The 17,368-nt window shown below is 46.6% G+C and overlaps 1 protein-coding gene across 4 annotated transcripts in view; it reads left to right on the top strand.

The window, feature by feature from the left end:
- LOC124045456 (host cell factor 1-like) overlaps positions 1-17,368 on the top strand; it is a 65,142-nt gene that overhangs the window by 44,689 nt on the left and 3,085 nt on the right. For 2 of the 4 annotated variants that reach the window (XM_046364759.1, XM_046364760.1), the window contains exons 21-25: positions 1,574-1,750; positions 1,860-2,049; positions 4,330-4,565; positions 4,687-4,707; positions 6,214-6,678. In XM_046364759.1, coding sequence (XP_046220715.1) covers positions 1,574-1,750; positions 1,860-2,049; positions 4,330-4,565; positions 4,687-4,707; positions 6,214-6,447 — 858 coding nt within the window. In that variant the 3' untranslated portion in view covers positions 6,448-6,678. Of the gene's footprint in view, positions 1-1,573; positions 1,751-1,859; positions 2,050-4,329; positions 4,566-4,686; positions 4,708-6,213; positions 6,679-9,240; positions 9,371-15,418; positions 15,605-16,937; positions 17,248-17,368 lie in introns of those variants that run through there. The other 2 variants (XM_046364762.1, XM_046364761.1) reach the window with 2 other exon arrangements.

The raw sequence follows: 17,368 nt of genomic DNA, 5'->3' as shown, positions 1-17,368 counted from the left end.
CTTCTCGCTCTTGCTCACTCCTTCTCGCTCTTCCTCGCACTCGCTCTTTTTTCTCTCTCGCTCTCCTTCCCGCTCTCCTTCTCTCTCTCCTTCTCTCTCTCCTTCTCTCTCCTTCTCTCTCTCCTTCTCGCTCTCCTTCTCTCTCTCTCGCTCTCCTTCTCTCGCTCTCCTCTCTCTCTCTCTCTCTCTCTCTCTCGCTCTCCTTCGCTCTCCTTCTCTCTCTCTCGCTCTCCTTCTCTCTCTCCTTCTCGCTCTCCTTCTCTCTCTCTCGCTCTCCTTCTCTCTCTCTCGCTCTCCTCTCTCTCTCGCTCTCCTTCTCTCTCCTTCTCTCTCTCCTTCTCGCTCTCCTCTCTCACTCTCCTTCTCTCTCTCTCGCTCTCCTTCTCTCTCTCTCGCTCTCCTTCTCTCTCTCTCGCTCTCCTTCTCTCTCTCTCGCTCTCCTTCTCTCTCTCTCGCTCTCCTCTCTCGCTCTCCTTCTCTCTCTCGCTCTCCTTCCCGCTCTCCTTCTCTCTCTCGCTCTCCTTCCCGCTCTCCTTCTCTCTCTCGCTCTCCTTCCCGCTCTCCTTCTCTCTCTTCTTCTCGCTCTCCTTCTCTCTCTTCTTCTCGCTCTCCTTCTCTCTCTTCTTCTCGCTCTCCTTCTCTCTCTCTTCTCGCTCTCCTTCTCTCTCTTCTTCTCGCTCTCCTTCTCTCTCTCTCGCTCTCCTTCTCTCTCTCTCGCTCTCCTCTCTCTCTCTCTCGCTCTCCTCTCGCTCTCCTTCTCTCTCTCGCTCTCCTTCTCTCTCTCGCTCTCCTTCTCTCTCTCGCTCTCCTTCTCTCTCTCGCTCTCCTTCTCTCTCTCGCTCTCCTTCTCTCTCTCGCTCTCCTTCTCTCTCTCGCTCTCCTTCCCGCTCTCCTTCTCTCTCTCGCTCTCCTTCTCTCTCTTCTTCTCGCTCTCCTTCTCTCTCTCTCGCTCTCTTCCTTCCCGCTCTCCTTCTCTCTCCCGCTCTCCTTTCTCTCTCTCGCTCTCTCTCTCGCTCTCCTCTCTCCCGCTCTCCTTCTCTCTCTCTTCTCGCTCGCTCTCTTCTCTCCCGCTCTCCTTCTCTCTCTCGCTCTCCTTCCCGCTCTCCTTCTCTCTCTCGCTCTCCTTCTCTCTCCTTCTCGCTCTTGCTCACTCCTTCTCGCTCTTCCTCGCACTCGCTCTTTTTTCTCTCTCGCTCTCCTTCCCGCTCTCCTTCTCTCTCTTCTCGCTCTCCTCTCTCGCTCTCTCTCGCTCTCCTTCTCTCTCTCGCTCTCCTTCTCTCTCTCGCTCTCTCTCTCTCGCTCTCCTTCTCTCTCTCGCTCTCCTTCTCTCTCTCGCTCTCCTTCTCTCTCTCGCTCTCTTCTCTCTCTCTCCTTCTCTCTCTCGCTCCTTCTCTCTCTCGCTCTCCTTCTCTCTCTCGCTCTCCTTCCCGCTCTCCTTCTCTCTCTCGCTCTCCTTCTCTCTCTCGCTCTCCTTCTCTCTCTCGCTCTCCTTCTCGTTCTCCTTCTCTCTCTCTCTGCTTCCCGCTCTGCTTCTCTCTTCTCTCCTTGACTCTTTCTCTTCTATATTCTCCAGGAGATCTCATCAATGTCTGGGTCGTCCGAGGCGGTGGCATCGAGGGCTGAAGAGGAAGAGGAGGCCATGCAGACCGACTCTCTCCCAGAGGGCACAGTGAGGGTCGTGACCCTGGAAGAGGCTGCTGCAGCTGGGATACAGGTCCATATGGAGGAACAGAACCAAGGGGAGCAGGAGGTACGCTTCATTTCTGAGCAAGCTTGTTGTTTAGTTGTCAAGGTGTGTGAATGTAATTACATTGTCCTCAACATTTTCCCCCTTTTTTTCTCTGCATCCTGTTGTCTAGGGTCTGCCTGCGGAGCTGATGTCTGAAGGTGGCTCGGGGGGCCAGCAGACCCTGATGGTGACGGGTTTAACCCCCGAGGAGCTGGCTGTTACCGCTGCAGCCGAGCAGGCAGCACAACACGCTGCGACTGAGGAGGCCCAGGCCAAGGCCATACAGGCTGTCCTGCAGGCCGCACAGCACGCTGTCATGAGTGAGTGCACAGATGGGTGGGTGTGCGGAAGGGTGGGCAGAGACCCAGACAGCCAGCCAGCCAGAGAGAGAGCCAGCCAGAGAGAGCGAGAGAGAGCCAGCCAGCCTGGCCCTGGCCATACACGCTGTCATGAGGAAGTAGAGAAAGACAGACTGGGGACTAGGGCCTACTGCTCCACTAGAATCTACTGCTCCACTAGGGCCTACTGCTCCACTAGGGCCTACTGGGTCTACTGCTCCACTAGGGTCTACTGCTCCACTAGGTCCTACTGGGTCTACTGCTCCACTAGGGTCTACTGGGTCTACTGCTCCACTAGAATCTACTGCTCCACTAGGGTCTACTGCTCCACTAGGTCCTACTGGGTCTACTGCTCCACTAGGGTCTACTGGGTCTACTGCTCCACTAGAATCTACTGCTCCACTAGAATCTACTGCTCCACTAGAATCTACTGCTCCACTAGAATCTACTGCTCCACTAGGGTCTACTGCTCCACTAGGGTCTACTGCTCCACTAGGGTCTACTGGGTCTACTGCTCCACTAGGGTCTACTGGGTCTACTGCTCCACTAGGGTCTACTGGGTCTACTGCTCCACTAGAATCTACTGGGTCTACTGCTCCACTAGGGTCTACTGGGTCTACTGCTCCACTAGGGTCTACTGGGTCTACTGCTCCACTAGGGTCTACTGCTCCACTAGGGTCTACTGGGTCTACTGCTCCACTAGGGTCTACTGGGTCTACTGCTCCACTAGGGTCTACTGGGTCTATTGCTCCACTAGGTTCTACTGCTCCACTAGAATCTACTGCTCCACTAGGGCCTACTGCTCCACTAGGGCCTACTGCTCCACTAGGGCCTACTGCTCCACTAGGGTCTACTGCTCCACTAGGGTCTACTGGGTCTACTGCTCCACTAGGGCCTACTGCTCCACTAGGGCCTACTGGGTCTACTGCTCCACTAGGTCCTACTGGGCCTACTGCTCCACTAGGTCCTACTGGGTCTACTGCTCCACTAGGGCCTACTGCTCCACTAGGGCCTACTGCTCCACTAGGGCCTACTGCTCCACTAGGTCCTACTGGGTCTACTGCTCCACTAGGTCCTACTGGGTCTACTGCTCCACTAGGTCCTACTGGGCCTACTGCTCCACTAGGTCCTACTGGGCCTACTGCTCCACTAGGGCCTACTGGGCCTACTGCTCCACTAGGGTCTACTGGGTCTACTGCTCCACTAGGGTCTACTGGGTCTACTGCTCCACTAGGGTCTACTGGGTCTACTGCTCCACTAGGGTCTACTGGGTCTATTGCTCCACTAGGTCCTACTGGGCCTACTGCTCCACTAGGTCCTACTGGGTCTACTGCTCCACTAGAATCTACTGCTCCACTAGGGCCTACTGCTCCACTAGGGCCTACTGCTCCACTAGGTCCTACTGGGTCTACTGCTCCACTAGGTCCTACTGGGTCTACTGCTCCACTAGGTCCTACTGGGCCTACTGCTCCACTAGGGCCTACTGGGCCTACTGCTCCACTAGGGCCTACTGCTCCACTAGGGTCTACTGCTCCACTAGGGTCTACTGGGCCTACTGCTCCACTAGGGCCTACTGCTCCACTAGGGCCTACTGCTCCACTAGGGCCTACTGCTCCACTAGGGCCTACTGCTCCACTAGGTTTTACTGCTCCACTAGGGCCTACTGCTCCACTAGGGCCTACTGCTCCACTAGGGCCTACTGCTCCACTAGGGCCTACTGGTCTATTGCTCCACTAGAATCTACTGCTACACTAGGGCCTACTGGGCCTACTGCTCCACTAGGGCCTACTGCTCCACTAGGTCCTACTGGGTCTACTGCTCCACTAGGGTCTACTGGTCCTACTGCTCCACTAGGGCCTACTGCTCCACTAGGGCCTACTGCTCCACTAGGTCCTACTGGGTCTACTGCTCCACTAGAATCTACTGCTCCACTAGGGCCTACTGCTCCAGCACCAGGGCCTGTTTACACAAAGCATCTGAGTAGGAGTGCTGATCTAGGATCAGTTTAAACTTTTTAAAATAAAAATGAATGAGGTTACTTGGACAAGGGGGACCTGATCCGAGATCAGCACTCCTACTCTGAGACACTATGAATACGGGCCCTGATGTAGAACCAGCAGGCGTGTCATTACAGACTTGTTGAATCCCAGCGCTGGCACATCTTATGAAGACTAGCAGGTTGGCTGTTTTAACCAGATGTGTGGTAGGGCTGGAGAGAGAAACCTTGGTGTTAGCAGTCTCGTCTCTCCTGTCTCCCTCCAGATGAAGGAGACGGTGGCCATCACACCACCACCATCCCCATTGTGTTGACTCAGGCTGAGCTGGCAGCCCTGGTACAACAACAGCAGCAGCTGCAGGAGGCCCAGGCTCTTGCTCAGGCCCAGGCTCTTGCTCAGGCCCAGGCTCTTGCTCAGGCCCAGGCTCTTGCTCAGGCCCAGGCTCTTGCTCAGGCCCAGGCTCTTGCTCAGGCCCAGGCAGCAGCAGCACAACACAACCAGGTCGGTCAACCCAACCACTTTTACTGCCTGTCGTTAACCGTTTGTCTGCCTGCCTGTCTGTCACTAACTTTCTGCCTGTCTGTCGCTAACTGCCTGTCTCCAACTGTCTCCTACTGCCCAGGCAGCAGCACAACACAACCAGGTCAGTCGGCCCAACCTCTGTTTTACTCTAACGGTCTGCCTGTCTCTGTCTCTAACTGGTCTGCCTGCCTCTAACCACTCTGCTTGCCTCTGTCTCTAACCGCTCTGCTTGCCTCTGTCTCTAACCGCTCTGCCTGTCTCTGTCTCTAACCGCTCTGCCTGTCTCTGTCTCTAACCGCTCTGCCTGTCTCTGTCTCTAACCGCTCTGCCTGTCTCTGTCTCTAACCGCTCTGCCTGTCTCTGTCTCTAACCGCTCTGCCTGTCTCTAACCGCTCTGCCTGTCTCTAACCGCTCTGCCTGTCTCTAACCGCTCTGCCTGTCTCTAACCGCTCTGCCTGTCTCTAACCGCTCTGCCTGTCTCTAACCGCTCTGCCTGTCTCTAACCGCTCTGCCTGTCTCTAACCGCTCTGCCTGTCTCTAACCGCTCTGCCTGTCTCTAACCGCTCTGCCTGTCTCTAACCGCTCTGCCTGTCTCTAACCGCTCTGCCTGTCTCTAACCGCTCTGCCTGTCTCTAACCGCTCTGCCTGTCTCTAACCGCTCTGCCTGTCTCTAACCGCTCTGCCTGTCTCTAACCGCTCTGCCTGTCTCTGTCTCTAACCGCTCTGCCTGTCTCTGTCTCTAATCGCTCTGCCTGTCTCTGTCTCTAATCGCTCTGCCTGTCCCTGTCTCTAATCGCTCTGCCTGTCCCTGTCTCTAACCGCTCTGCCTGTCTCTAACCGCTCTGCCTGCCTCTGCCTCTAACCGCTCTGCCTGTCTCTAACCGCTCTGCCTGTCTCTGTCTCTAACCGCTCTGCCTGCCTCAAACTAACTGTCTCTGTCTGCCTGTCTCTGTCTAACTGTCTCTGTCTAACTGTCTCTAATCGCTCTGCCTGTCTCTGTCTGCCTGTCTCTAATCGCTCTGCCTGCCTCAAACTAACTGTCTCTGTCTGCCTGTCTCTGTCTAACTGTCTCTGTCTAACTGTCTCTGTCTAACTGTCTCTGTCTAACTGTCTCTGTCTAACTGTCTGTCTGTATCTATCGTTCTGTCTAGTCTCATTCTATTGATCGTATAGATCACGACACTTGGAATCATTTAAATAGTATGATTTATGTTAAGATAGAAAGCAACACCGTTCGTGTATGGAACCATTCGTTGACCTAACAGAATTAACTTTATAGTGAATCTAACAGCGAGGAGGATTACCTGCGCTGCTTGATTGACAGGGGGCGGGGCTTGTTGTGTGTGTGGGAAGTAGCCACGAGTTGAGGAGGGAGACGACAGAGTAAACTAGGGGGGGGGGGAAACGAACGTTGGGCTTTAGTATTGCGTGCGATATGCATCTCTTTTTGCGATATTGATATTATGGTTTCGATGTGAATTATTGTGCAGCCCTGCTGTCTTGTCTGTTTTCTGTCTGTCTTATAGGCGATCTGAATGTATTGTTTGCATTTGTTAAGGAAGCACCTTGAACTGCATTTTAATTATTACGAAATGCTTTTATAAGTAAAGTTTATGATTTGACCCAGCCCACCGAGGGCCTGGCCCCGGCAGACAGCCTGAACGACCCAGCGTCAGAGAGCAACGCCAATGAGCTGGCTGCCGCAGTGACCCAGGCTGCGGCCCGATTGGCTCCGTCCTGCACCTTAACCCCCACTCAGACAATGATGGTGACCAGCCCGGCTAAGATACAGGCAGCTACAACCATGGCAGAGGTGGTCAATGGAATAGAGTCTGCTGCTGGGGTGAGTGGATTGGACTAGATTGGCTTTCTGGCTGACCTCTGTTAACCTGATTTTAAAAAATAAATAAAAAATAATTATTGAAGTAACTCAAAATGGCTGTTATTTAGTTAGGTTCACTATGAGACATTATAAAACGGGTCACACATGCTCATGACATGTCTTATAATGCATTATAACCGCAGGCTTCAGGTAAAGTGTTACCAAACAGGGTTTTTCCTGGATAAAAATGGGGTTTAGGTGGTGGGCTTGGCGAATTTCCTGCAAAAATGGGTGATGCCCGATTTTAATATATACAATGTTTTCTCTACATAAGTTTTTGTAAAAAAAAAAATGTAAAGGTAAAATAAACTGCATTTTAAAACAGTCAGTAATTTAATGTTAATGTAATTAATTTAGGGCTTGTAAAATTATACTTAGTCTAAATACAAGCCACAGCCATGAGACCCACTAATTAATTGGAGTATTTTATCAAACTAGTTTAACCTGCTTTTTTTGAGTGAAAACATACATTCAAATGAATTCAATTTAGTTTGATTTATCGCCCAGACCTCAATTCTACACTTTGCCATGAGGCTGAGAGAAAATGTGCTGTTTTAAAGCAAATTTCCTGAAATTCTTCACATCTTGCCATGACGTACAGTTGAACTCAGTTTTTCACAATTCCTGACATTTAATCCTAGTAAAAAATTCCCTGTCGTAGGTCAGTTAGGATCACCACTTTATTTTAAGAATGTGAAATGTCAGAATAATAGTAGAGAGAATGATTTATTTCAGCTTTAATTTCTTTCATTACATTCCCAGTGGGTCAGAAGTTTACATACACTCAATTAGTATTTGGTAGCATTACCTTTAAATTGTTTAAATTGGGTCAAACGTTTCGGTTGCATTCCACAATAAGTTGGGTGAATTTTGGCCCATTTCTCCTGACAGAGCTGGTGTAACTGAGTCAGGTTAGTAGGCCTCCTGACAGAGCTGGTGTAACTGAGTCAGGTGTGTAGGCCTCCTGACAGAGCTGGTGTAACTGAGTCAGGTTAGTAGGCCTCCTGACAGAGCTGGTGTAACTGAGTCAGGTGTGTAGGCCTCCTGACAGAGCTGGTGTAACTGAGTCAGGTTTGAAGGCCTTCTTGATTGCACACGCTTTTTCAGTTCTGCCCACAAATATTCTAGGATTGAGGTCAGGGCTTTGTGATGGCCACTCCAATACCTTGACTTTGTTGTCCTTAAGCCATTTTGCCACAACTTTGGAAGTATACTTGGGGTTTTTGTCCATTTGGAAGACCCATTTGCAACCAAGCTTTAACTTCCTGACTGATTGATGTCTTGAGATGTTGCTTCAATATATCCACATAATTTTCCTTTCCTCATGATGCCATCTATTTTGTGAAGTGCACCAGTCCTTCCTGCAGCAAAGCACCCCCACAACATGATGCTGCCACCCCCATGCTTCACGGTTGGGATGGTGTTCTTCGGCTTGCAAGCCTCCCCCTTGTTCCTCAAAATATAACGATGGTCATTATGGCCAAACAGTTCTATTTTTGTTTCATCAGATCAGAGGACATTTCTTCAAAAAGTACAATCTTTGTCCCCATGTGCAGTTGCAAACTGTAGTCTGGCTTTTTTTATGGCGGTTTTGGAGCAATGGCTTCTTATTTTCAATGACGGCCTAGGAACTAGTGGGTTAACTGAAATAATCTGTCTGTAAACAATTGTTGGAAAAATTACTTGTGTCATGTACAAAGTAGATGTCCTAACCGACTTGCCAAAACTATAGTTTCTTAACAAGAAATGTGTGGCCTGGTTAAAACTAGTTTTAATGACTCCAACCTAAGTGTACGTAAACTTCCGACTTCACCTGTATGCTATCTGAGTGACTCAAACATAACATTAATGACAAATCCTCCGTAATGCGTAATTTTTGGAATTTAAGATTCTCATCAAACTTTTATTTTGGTGATTGTTGATCTTAGAAAAGATAATATATCTTTAAATATCTGGTTTTAATCATTTTAAGTTTACACTGAAGAAATATTTTTCCGCCCTGAAAATTATTATTAAAATAATCTGTTTGAACATAGGCGGCCCGCCAAAGACTTTTTTTATACAGGAAAAAACCCTGCCAAAGAATGATGCGTATGTTTCCTAACCATCATGTTTCTTCCAGAGTCCTGATTTTCTCTTCTCTTCTTTGACAAACCACCTCATTATTGTATAATATCTTCTTATTTTTATTTTTTTAAATGACTAATCTGGCTGAATAAAGGTTCCAAAAGAAATAATATTTTTTGAAATTGTAAATATATATATATATATATATTAATGTAGATTCGCTCATTTTAATTATTACATATTTTTTCTGTTTTGTCTTCCTAAATGTGACATTTCTTCTTCTTCTTCTTCTTCTTCTTCTTCTTCTTCTTCTTCTTCTTCTTCTTCTTCTTCTTCTTCTTCTTCTTCTTCTTCTTCTTCTTCTTCTTCTTCTTCTTCTTCTTCTTCTTCTTCTTCTTCTTCTTCTTCTTCTTCTTCTTCTTCTTCTTCTTCTTCTTCTTCTTCTTCTTCTTCTTCTTCTTCTTCTTCTTCTTCTTCTTCTTCTTCTTCTTCTTCTTCTTCTTCTTCTTCTTCTTCTTCTTCTTCTTCTTCTTCTTCTTCTTCTTCTTCTTCTTCTTCTTCTTCTTCTTCTTCTTCTTCTTCTTCTTCTTCTTCTTCTTCTTCTTCTTCTTCTTCTTCTTCTTCTTCTTCTTCTTCTTCTTCTTCTTCTTCTTTTCTTCTTCTTCTTCTTTGTGTTTTGTTCTAACCTTTGTGTTTTGTTCTAACCACGCCTCCTGCGGTGGCCAAAGCCCCGCTGAAGAAAGACAACCAGTGGTTTGACGTTGGCATCGTCAAGGTGACCAACACGGTGGTCACGCACTACTACCTACCCGACGAAGACGCGGCTGCCGTTGATGTAAGACTCCGCTGACGTGACTACTGTTGTTCTGAAGCCACTGATGTTACCGATGATAATGCATTGGGGTTTTTATATAGAGCTTTTCTAAGTGCTTTCACACATTCGGACTTTGTGTTTCCTCAATTCCTCACACGCTCGCTCATAGTCTCATTCTCAAAATGTGTTGGAGGAGAACCTCCCAAGGTTCAGCCCTCTGAACTTCTCCTCCAATGCTTTTTGAGGGGGAGGAGCTAAGGAGAGACGATGCGACGAATCAAGGAGAGACTTATGATCTACGGCGGTTGACCGTAGTACCGGCAGTCATCAGTCATGGCCACAGTAAAATTCCACATGGCCATTGAGTCACGGTGATCTCCTTTTATGCATTATAAACATGCTTTGGTTGTACCCAACTTGCTAATGACCATCAGGTCCTAATGGCCTGGTACTCAGGGCTCTATTGTCCCTCCATCAGGTCCTAATGGCCTGGTACTCAGGGCTCTATTGTCCCTCCATCAGGTCCTAATGGCCTGGTACTCAGGGCTCTATTGTCCCTCCATCAGGTTCTAATGGCCTGGTACTCAGGGCTCTATTGTCCCTCCATCAGGTCCTAATGGCCTGGTTCTCAGGGCTCTATTGTCCCTCCATCAGGTCCTAATGGTCTGGTTCTCAGGGCTCTATTGTCTCTCCATCGGGTCCTAATGGCCTGGTACTCAGGGCTCTATTGTCCCTCCATCAGGTCCTAATGGCCTGGTACTCAGGGCTCTATTGTCCCTCCATCAGATCCTAATGGCCTGGTACTCAGGGCTCTGTTGTCCCTCCATCAGGTGCTAATGGTCGGGTACTCAGGGTTCCGTTGTCCCTCCATCAGGTCCTAATGGCCTGGTACTCAGGGCTCTATTGTCCCTCCATCAGGTCCTAATGGCCTGGTACTCAGGGCTCTGTTGTCCCTCCATCAGGTCCTAATGGCCTGGTACTCAGGGCTCTATTGTCACTCTAACGCCTCTGACTTTGATGCAGATGTGATCTGAAATCACATCCAACACTTATCATCAAAACAGTACACAGCTTTTAAAAGCTTTTTAAAACTCCCCTCACTGTGATGATCAGTATTGAAGAAACAAGTTCAACAGCAGGTTGAAACAGTGGAAAACATGGTTGTTTTAAAGCACATATGTCAGAGTCAAGGCCCGCGGGCCACATCCGGCCCGCGAGAAGGTTTTTTACGGCCCCTGGGATGATCTTGATTTATTATTAGAACCGGCCCGCAGACCGCAGCAAGCCAGCAGCCCGCAGATCTTTTACACGCACCAATACTACATTTCCCACAATGCAACGGTGACGCACCGAGCAGTAGGCTGCTTCATTTCAATATTTATTGGCACAGCAGTTGTCAGCATCACAGTAAAATTAACTTTCAGATACCCATCAAAAATGGCAAAACGGAAGGTGGACACTGAGAACCGGGGGTTTCAAACAAGGTGGGAGTCGGAGTATTTGTTCACGGAGGTAGCTGGAAAACCTGTGTGTCTTCTGTGTGGAGAAAGTGTGGCGGTACTGAAAGAGTATAATCTGAGACGACATTATGAAACGAAACACGCGGACAAAAACAAGAATATGGACATGGAACAAAGGCTACAAAAGGCAGAGGAATTAAAACGAGGCCTCAAATCTCGACAGGCTCTGTTCAAAAAAGCCAAATCACAAGGCCAGGCTGCTGTCAAGGCCAGTTTTATTTTGGCAGAAGAGATCGCTAAATCAGCCCGGCCATTTACGGAGGGGGATTTCATCAAAAACTGCATGATTAAAGTTTGTGACGAAGTTTGCCCAGAAAAAGGCAACTCTTTTTAAATGTGAGTCTGAGCAGAAACACCATTGCCGAGAGAGTAGACCAGTTGTCCATCAATCTAAAAGAGCAGCTTGTGAAAAAGGGAAAAGATTTCATTGCATATTCCTTGGCTGTGGATGAGAGCACCGACATTTCTGACATTGCCCAGTTGTCAATTTTCATCCGCGGAGTGGACTCCAGCCTAAGCGTGACAGAGGAGTTTTTGGCTTTACGTCCTATGCATGGCACAACTACGGGGCATGATTTGTATGAAGAGGTGTCAAGATGTGTAAATGAGATGGAGCTGCCTTGGGAAAAACTCGTGGGTTTGACAACCGACGGAGCACCTGCGATGTGTGGACACAGGAGCGGACTGGTGTCAAAGATACGGGAAAAGATGCAAGAGGAAAACGCGACAGGTGAGCTGACAGCTTATCATTGTATCATACACCAGGAAGCGTTGTGCGGTAAAGCCTTGAAAATGGAGCATGTAATGAGCATCATCACGCGCACAGTTAACTTTATCAGAGCCAAAGGTTTGAATCACCGCCAGTTCAAGGCATTTCTGACGGAGTTAGAAACGGAGCATGGTGATTTGCCTTATCACACAGAGGTGCGATGGCTAAGCCAGGGAAAGGTGCTTCAAAGATGTTTCGAGCTTCGTGAGGAGATTTGTCTGTTCTTGGACAGCAAAGGGAAAGACACAACACAACTCCGAGACGAAATGTTTCTGTGTGAAATGGCTTTTCTGTGTGACATTACGAGTCATCTGAATGCAATGAACTTGCAGCTGCAGGGTCGGGATCGTGTCATCTCTGATATGTACAGTACAGTGAAGGCATTTAAAACCAAACTGACTCTGTGGGAGACGCAGATGCGGAAAGAAAATTTGAGCCACTTTCCCAGCTGCCAGACCATGAAAGAGAAGCTCTCTACCAGTGCGTTCCCGAGCGCACAGTTGGCTGATAAAATAGGTATGCTTGCCGCTGACTTTCGACGCCGATTTGCTGACTTTGAAGCACAAAAAGCAGGTTGGAACTGCTCGGTAACCCATTTGCTGTTGACGTGGAAAGCTCACCACCAAACCTCCAAATGGAGTTGATTGACCTCCAATGCAATGATGCACTGAGGGCAAAATATGCGGCAGTGGGTGCTGCGGAGTTCGCCCGTTTCCTCCCGACACAATGCCCCAGCTGCGCATCCAGGCTGCTCAAACGTTGTCTATGTTTGGCAGCACATACCTGTGTGAACAACTGTTTTCTTTGATGAACTTGAACAAAACATCACACAGAAGTCGACTTACTGCTGAACACCTCCACTCAATTCTGAGGATTTCCTCAGCTCAGAGCCTTACCCCGAACATTGATGAACTTGTGGAAAAGATGGGACACCACCAAGTATCACCCTCAACCTCAAACAAGTGAACATTACTGTGCAATCACATATTTAGAGTTTTTACTCAGTTCAAGTTTAAAAGTTAAAGTTTAATATTTGTTTTCACTGCATGTTACTTCTCCTTAAACAAAGTGTTGTTTTTGATTAATAGATTTTTGCACTTTATTTTATTGTATTTCAATCCAATTATATTTTAAAAATATTTCAGTTGAGTGGATGATAGAAAATTGCTATTATTGTTTTTTTCTTTGAAGTAAATTTAGCCCACTTTTGCTAAAATAGAAAATATAGGCTACTGATGGTGCCTTGAATACCGGTTTCTTTCATTTAATGTTCATGTTATGGGGATTTTTATATAAAGGAAATGTGTCTTTTGTGTCTGTTGAAAATTAAAGATTACTGACAGAGCCATAAGAAAATATTGCTTTATTTATCTGATCATATTGGAATATATTTGTTAGGTTTTCAGTAGGTTCAATTAGGTTCACTAGACTATATGCGTCATTTAAAAAAATTCAATGAACATTCGAACAGTCCGGCCCTCGGCTTGTAGCTAAATTTTTTATTTGGCCCTCCGTCCATTTGACTTTGACACCCCTGTTTTAAAGCCTTAACACAACAAAATGGACAATGCTTTCCGAGCTAATGATTATTTCAAAACACCCATAATTATATAACCTATAACCCTTGGCGATACTGTTGGTTCAATGATTGTGGGAGAGGACCTATAACCCTTGGCGATGCTGTTGGTCCAATGATTGTCGGGAGAGAACCTATAACCCTTGGCGATGCTGTTGGTCCAATGATTGCGGGAGAGAACCTATAACCCTTGGCGATGCTGTTGGTCCAATGATTGTGGGAGAGAACCTATAACCCTTGGCGATGCTGTTGGTTCAATGATTGTGGGAGAGGACCTATAACCCTTGGCGATACTGTTGGTCCAATGATTGTGGGAGAGAACCTATAACCCTTGGCGATACTGTTGGTTCAATGATTGTGGGAGAGAACCTATAACCCTTGGCGATGCTGTTGGTCCAATGATTGTGGGAGAGAACCTATAACCCTTGGCGATACTGTTGGTCCAATGATTGTGGGAGAGAACCTATAACCCTTGGCGATACTGTTGGTCCATTGATTGTGGGAGAGAACCTATAACCCTTGGCGATACTGTTGGTCCATTGATTGTGGGAGAGAACCTATAACCCTTGGCGATACTGTTGGTTAAATGATTGTGCAGGGCGGCTTATAGTTCACCTTCGGTTATAGTGAATTTTGATTTTGAATAGCCTCGTAAAAGGTAATTTTTATATATTTTCATAATTAATTGAGTGACACATTACCTTTTTAGTTATACAGAATATCTCACCACCAGTCTCCTCCCTCACTTTTTAGTCCTTTCTAGAGCGCACAGCAATGCTGTCAACTGTTTAGTGACACTATCTTTCATTGCGACAACATGTTACAATCAATGTTATTAAATGAAGCTCTGGGTAGCTACAGGAACAAGGTTAGAGAGCTCATGACATTACAGCCTTATTCTAAAATGTATTAAATTGTTTTTTTTTGTTCTTATCAATTTACACCCAATACCCCATAATGACAAAACAAAAACATGTTTTAAAAAAAAATATAAAAAAATATCACATTTACATACGTATTCAGACACTTTACTCTGTGCTTTGTTGAAGCACCTTTTGCAGCAATTACAGGCTCGAGTCTTCTTGGGTATGACGCTACCAGCTTGTCACACCTGTATTTGAGGAGTTTCTCCCATTCTTCTCTGCAGATCCTCTCAAGCTCTGTCAGGATGGATGGGGAGCGTTGCTGCTCAGCTATTTTCAGGTCTCTCCAGAGATTTTCGATCAGGTTCAAGTCCAGGCTCTGGCTGGGCCACTCAGGGACATTCAGAGACTTGTCCCGAAGCCACTCCTACATTGTCTTGGCTGTGTGCGTAGGCTTGTTGTCCTGTTGGAAGGTGAACCTTCGCCCCCAGTCTGAGGTCCTGAGCGCTCTGGAGCAGGTTTTCATCAAGGATCTCTCTGTACTTTGCTCCGTTCGTCTTTCCCTCGATCCTGATTTAGTCTCCAAGTCCCTGCCTCTGAAAAACATCCCCACAGCATGATGCTGCCACCACCATGCTTCACCGTAGGGATGGTGCCAGGTTTCCTCCAGACGTGACGCTTGGCATTCAGGCAAAAGAGTTCAATCTTGGTTTCATCAGAGATGGTTGTCCATCTGGAAGGTTCTCCCATCTCCACAGAGGAATTCTGGAGCTCTGTCAGTGACCATCGGGTTCTTGGTCACCTCCCTGACAAAGGCCGTTCTCACCCGATTGCACAATTTGGCCGGGCGGCCAGCTCTAGGAAGAGTCTTGGTGGTTCCAAACTTCTTCTAATTAAGAATAAAGGGCACTGTCCTCTTAGGCACTTTCAATATTGCAGAAATGTTTTGGTACCCTTCCCTAGATCTGTGCCTCGACACAATCCCTACGGACAATTCCTTCGACCTCATGTCTTGGTTTTTGCTCTGACATGGACTGTCAGCTGTGGGACCTTTATATAGACAGGTGTGTGTCTTTCCAAATCATGTCCAATCAATTGAATTTACCACAGGTGGACTCTAGTCAAGTTGTAGAAACATCTCAAGGACGATCAATGGAAACAGGATGCACCTGCGCTGCTGCGCCTTCTTCACCACACTGTCTGTGTGGGTGGACCAATTCAGTTAGTCTGTGATGTGTACGCCGAGGAACTTAACTTACTACCCACTACTGTCCCGTCAGCCTATGTCACGGAGCCTGATAAGATATCAAGGAAAACATGTCGTTTTTCTGTGTGTTGTAGGATGACTCTGGGACGATCCCGGACTACAGTCAGATGAGGAAGATGGACCTCCAGCCAGGGACGGCGTATAAATTCAGAGTGGCCGGGATCAACACCTGTGGTCGGGGGAACTTCTCAGAGGTCTCGGCCTTCAAGACGTGTCTACCGGGCTTCCCCGGAGCTCCCTGTGCTATCAAGATCAGCAAGGTAACACATTTTATTTGATTCAATTACATTTGTAGTATTTAACCAGTTAAGTCAGTAAAGAACCAATTCTAAACATATTTGACCCAGGGAGTGTTATTTTATCAAACATATTTGACCCAGGAAGTGTTATTTTATCAAACATATTTGACCCAGGAAGTGTAATTTTATCAAACATATTTGACCCAGGAAGTGTAATTTTATCAAACATATTTGACCCAGGAAGTGTAATTTTATCAAACATATTTGACCCAGGAAGTGTAATTTTATCAAACATATTTGACCCAGGAAGTGTAATTTTATCAAACATATTTGACCCAGGAAGTGTAATTTTATCAAACATATTTGACCCAGGAAGTGTAGTGTTATTAAACATATTTGACCCAGGAAGTGTAATTTTATCAAACATATTTGACCCAGGAAGTGTAATTTTATCAAACATATTTGACCCAGGAAGTGTAGTGTTATTAAACATATTTGACCCAGGAAGTGTAATTTTATCAAACATATTTGACCCAGGAAGTGTAATTTTATCAAACATATTTGACCCAGGAAGTGTAGTGTTATTAAACATATTTGACCCAGGAAGTGTAGTGTTATTAAACATATTTGACCCAGGAAGTGTAATTTTATCAAACATATTTGACCCAGGAAGTGTAATTTTATCAAACATATTTGACCCAGGAAGTGTAATTTTATCAAACATATTTGACCCAGGAAGTGTAGTGTTATTAAACATATTTGACCCAGGAAGTGTAATTTTATCAAACATATTTGACCCAGGAAGTGTAATTTTATCAAACATATTTGACCCAGGAAGTGTAATTTTATCAAACATATTTGACCCAGGAAGTGTAATTTTATCAAACATGTTTGACCCAGGAAGTGTAGTGTTATTAAACATATTTGACCCAGGAAGTGTAATTTTATCAAACATATTTGACCCAGGAAGTGTAATTTTATCAAACATATTCGACCCAGGAAGTGTTATTTTATCAAACATATTCGACCCTGGAAGTGTTATTTTATCAAACATATTTGACCCTGGAAGTGTTATTTTATCAAACATTTGACCCTGGAAGTGTTATTTTATCAAACATATTTGACCCAGGAAGTGTTATTTTATCAAACATATTTGACCCAGGAAGTGTTATTTTATCAAACATATTTGACCCAGGAAGTGTTATTTTATCACGCATGTTTTATTTCACCTTGTTTATATGATTGTGTTTTTAGCTCATATCACACTTTCTTCCCCTCTTCCTCTCCCCCTCTTCCTCTCCCCCTCTTCCTCTCCCCCCTCCTCCCTCTATCTTTCCTCCCTCTCTCCCCTCAGAGCCCAGACGGCGCCCACTTGACCTGGGAGCCTCCGTCGGTCACATCTGGTAAGATCATTGAGTACTCTGTGTACCTGGCCATCCAGAGCGCCCAGAGCGGGGAGCAGGCCAAGCCCACCACCACCACCACCCCAGCCCAGCTGGCTTTCATGCGAGTGTTCTGTGGGCCCAACCCTTCCTGCCTGGTGCAGTCGTCCAGCCTCTCCAACGCACACATAGACTACACCACCAAGCCTGCCATCATCTTCCGCATCGCAGCTCGCAACGAGAAAGGTTATGGCCCTGCCACGCAAGTCAGGTGGCTCCAAGGTACGGAACGTTATGTTAAACTCGATTCACTTGTCAATATCACATTGAACAAAAATATAAACGCAACATGTAAAGTGTTGGTCCCATGTTTCATGAGCTGAAATTAAAGATCCCAGAAATG

This window comes from Oncorhynchus gorbuscha, linkage group LG10 (assembly GCF_021184085.1).
Source record: "Oncorhynchus gorbuscha isolate QuinsamMale2020 ecotype Even-year linkage group LG10, OgorEven_v1.0, whole genome shotgun sequence".
NCBI lineage: Eukaryota > Metazoa > Chordata > Actinopteri > Salmoniformes > Salmonidae > Oncorhynchus > Oncorhynchus gorbuscha.
Note: the sequence above shows the minus strand (reverse complement) of the source record. Positions and strands in the feature narration are given on the sequence as shown.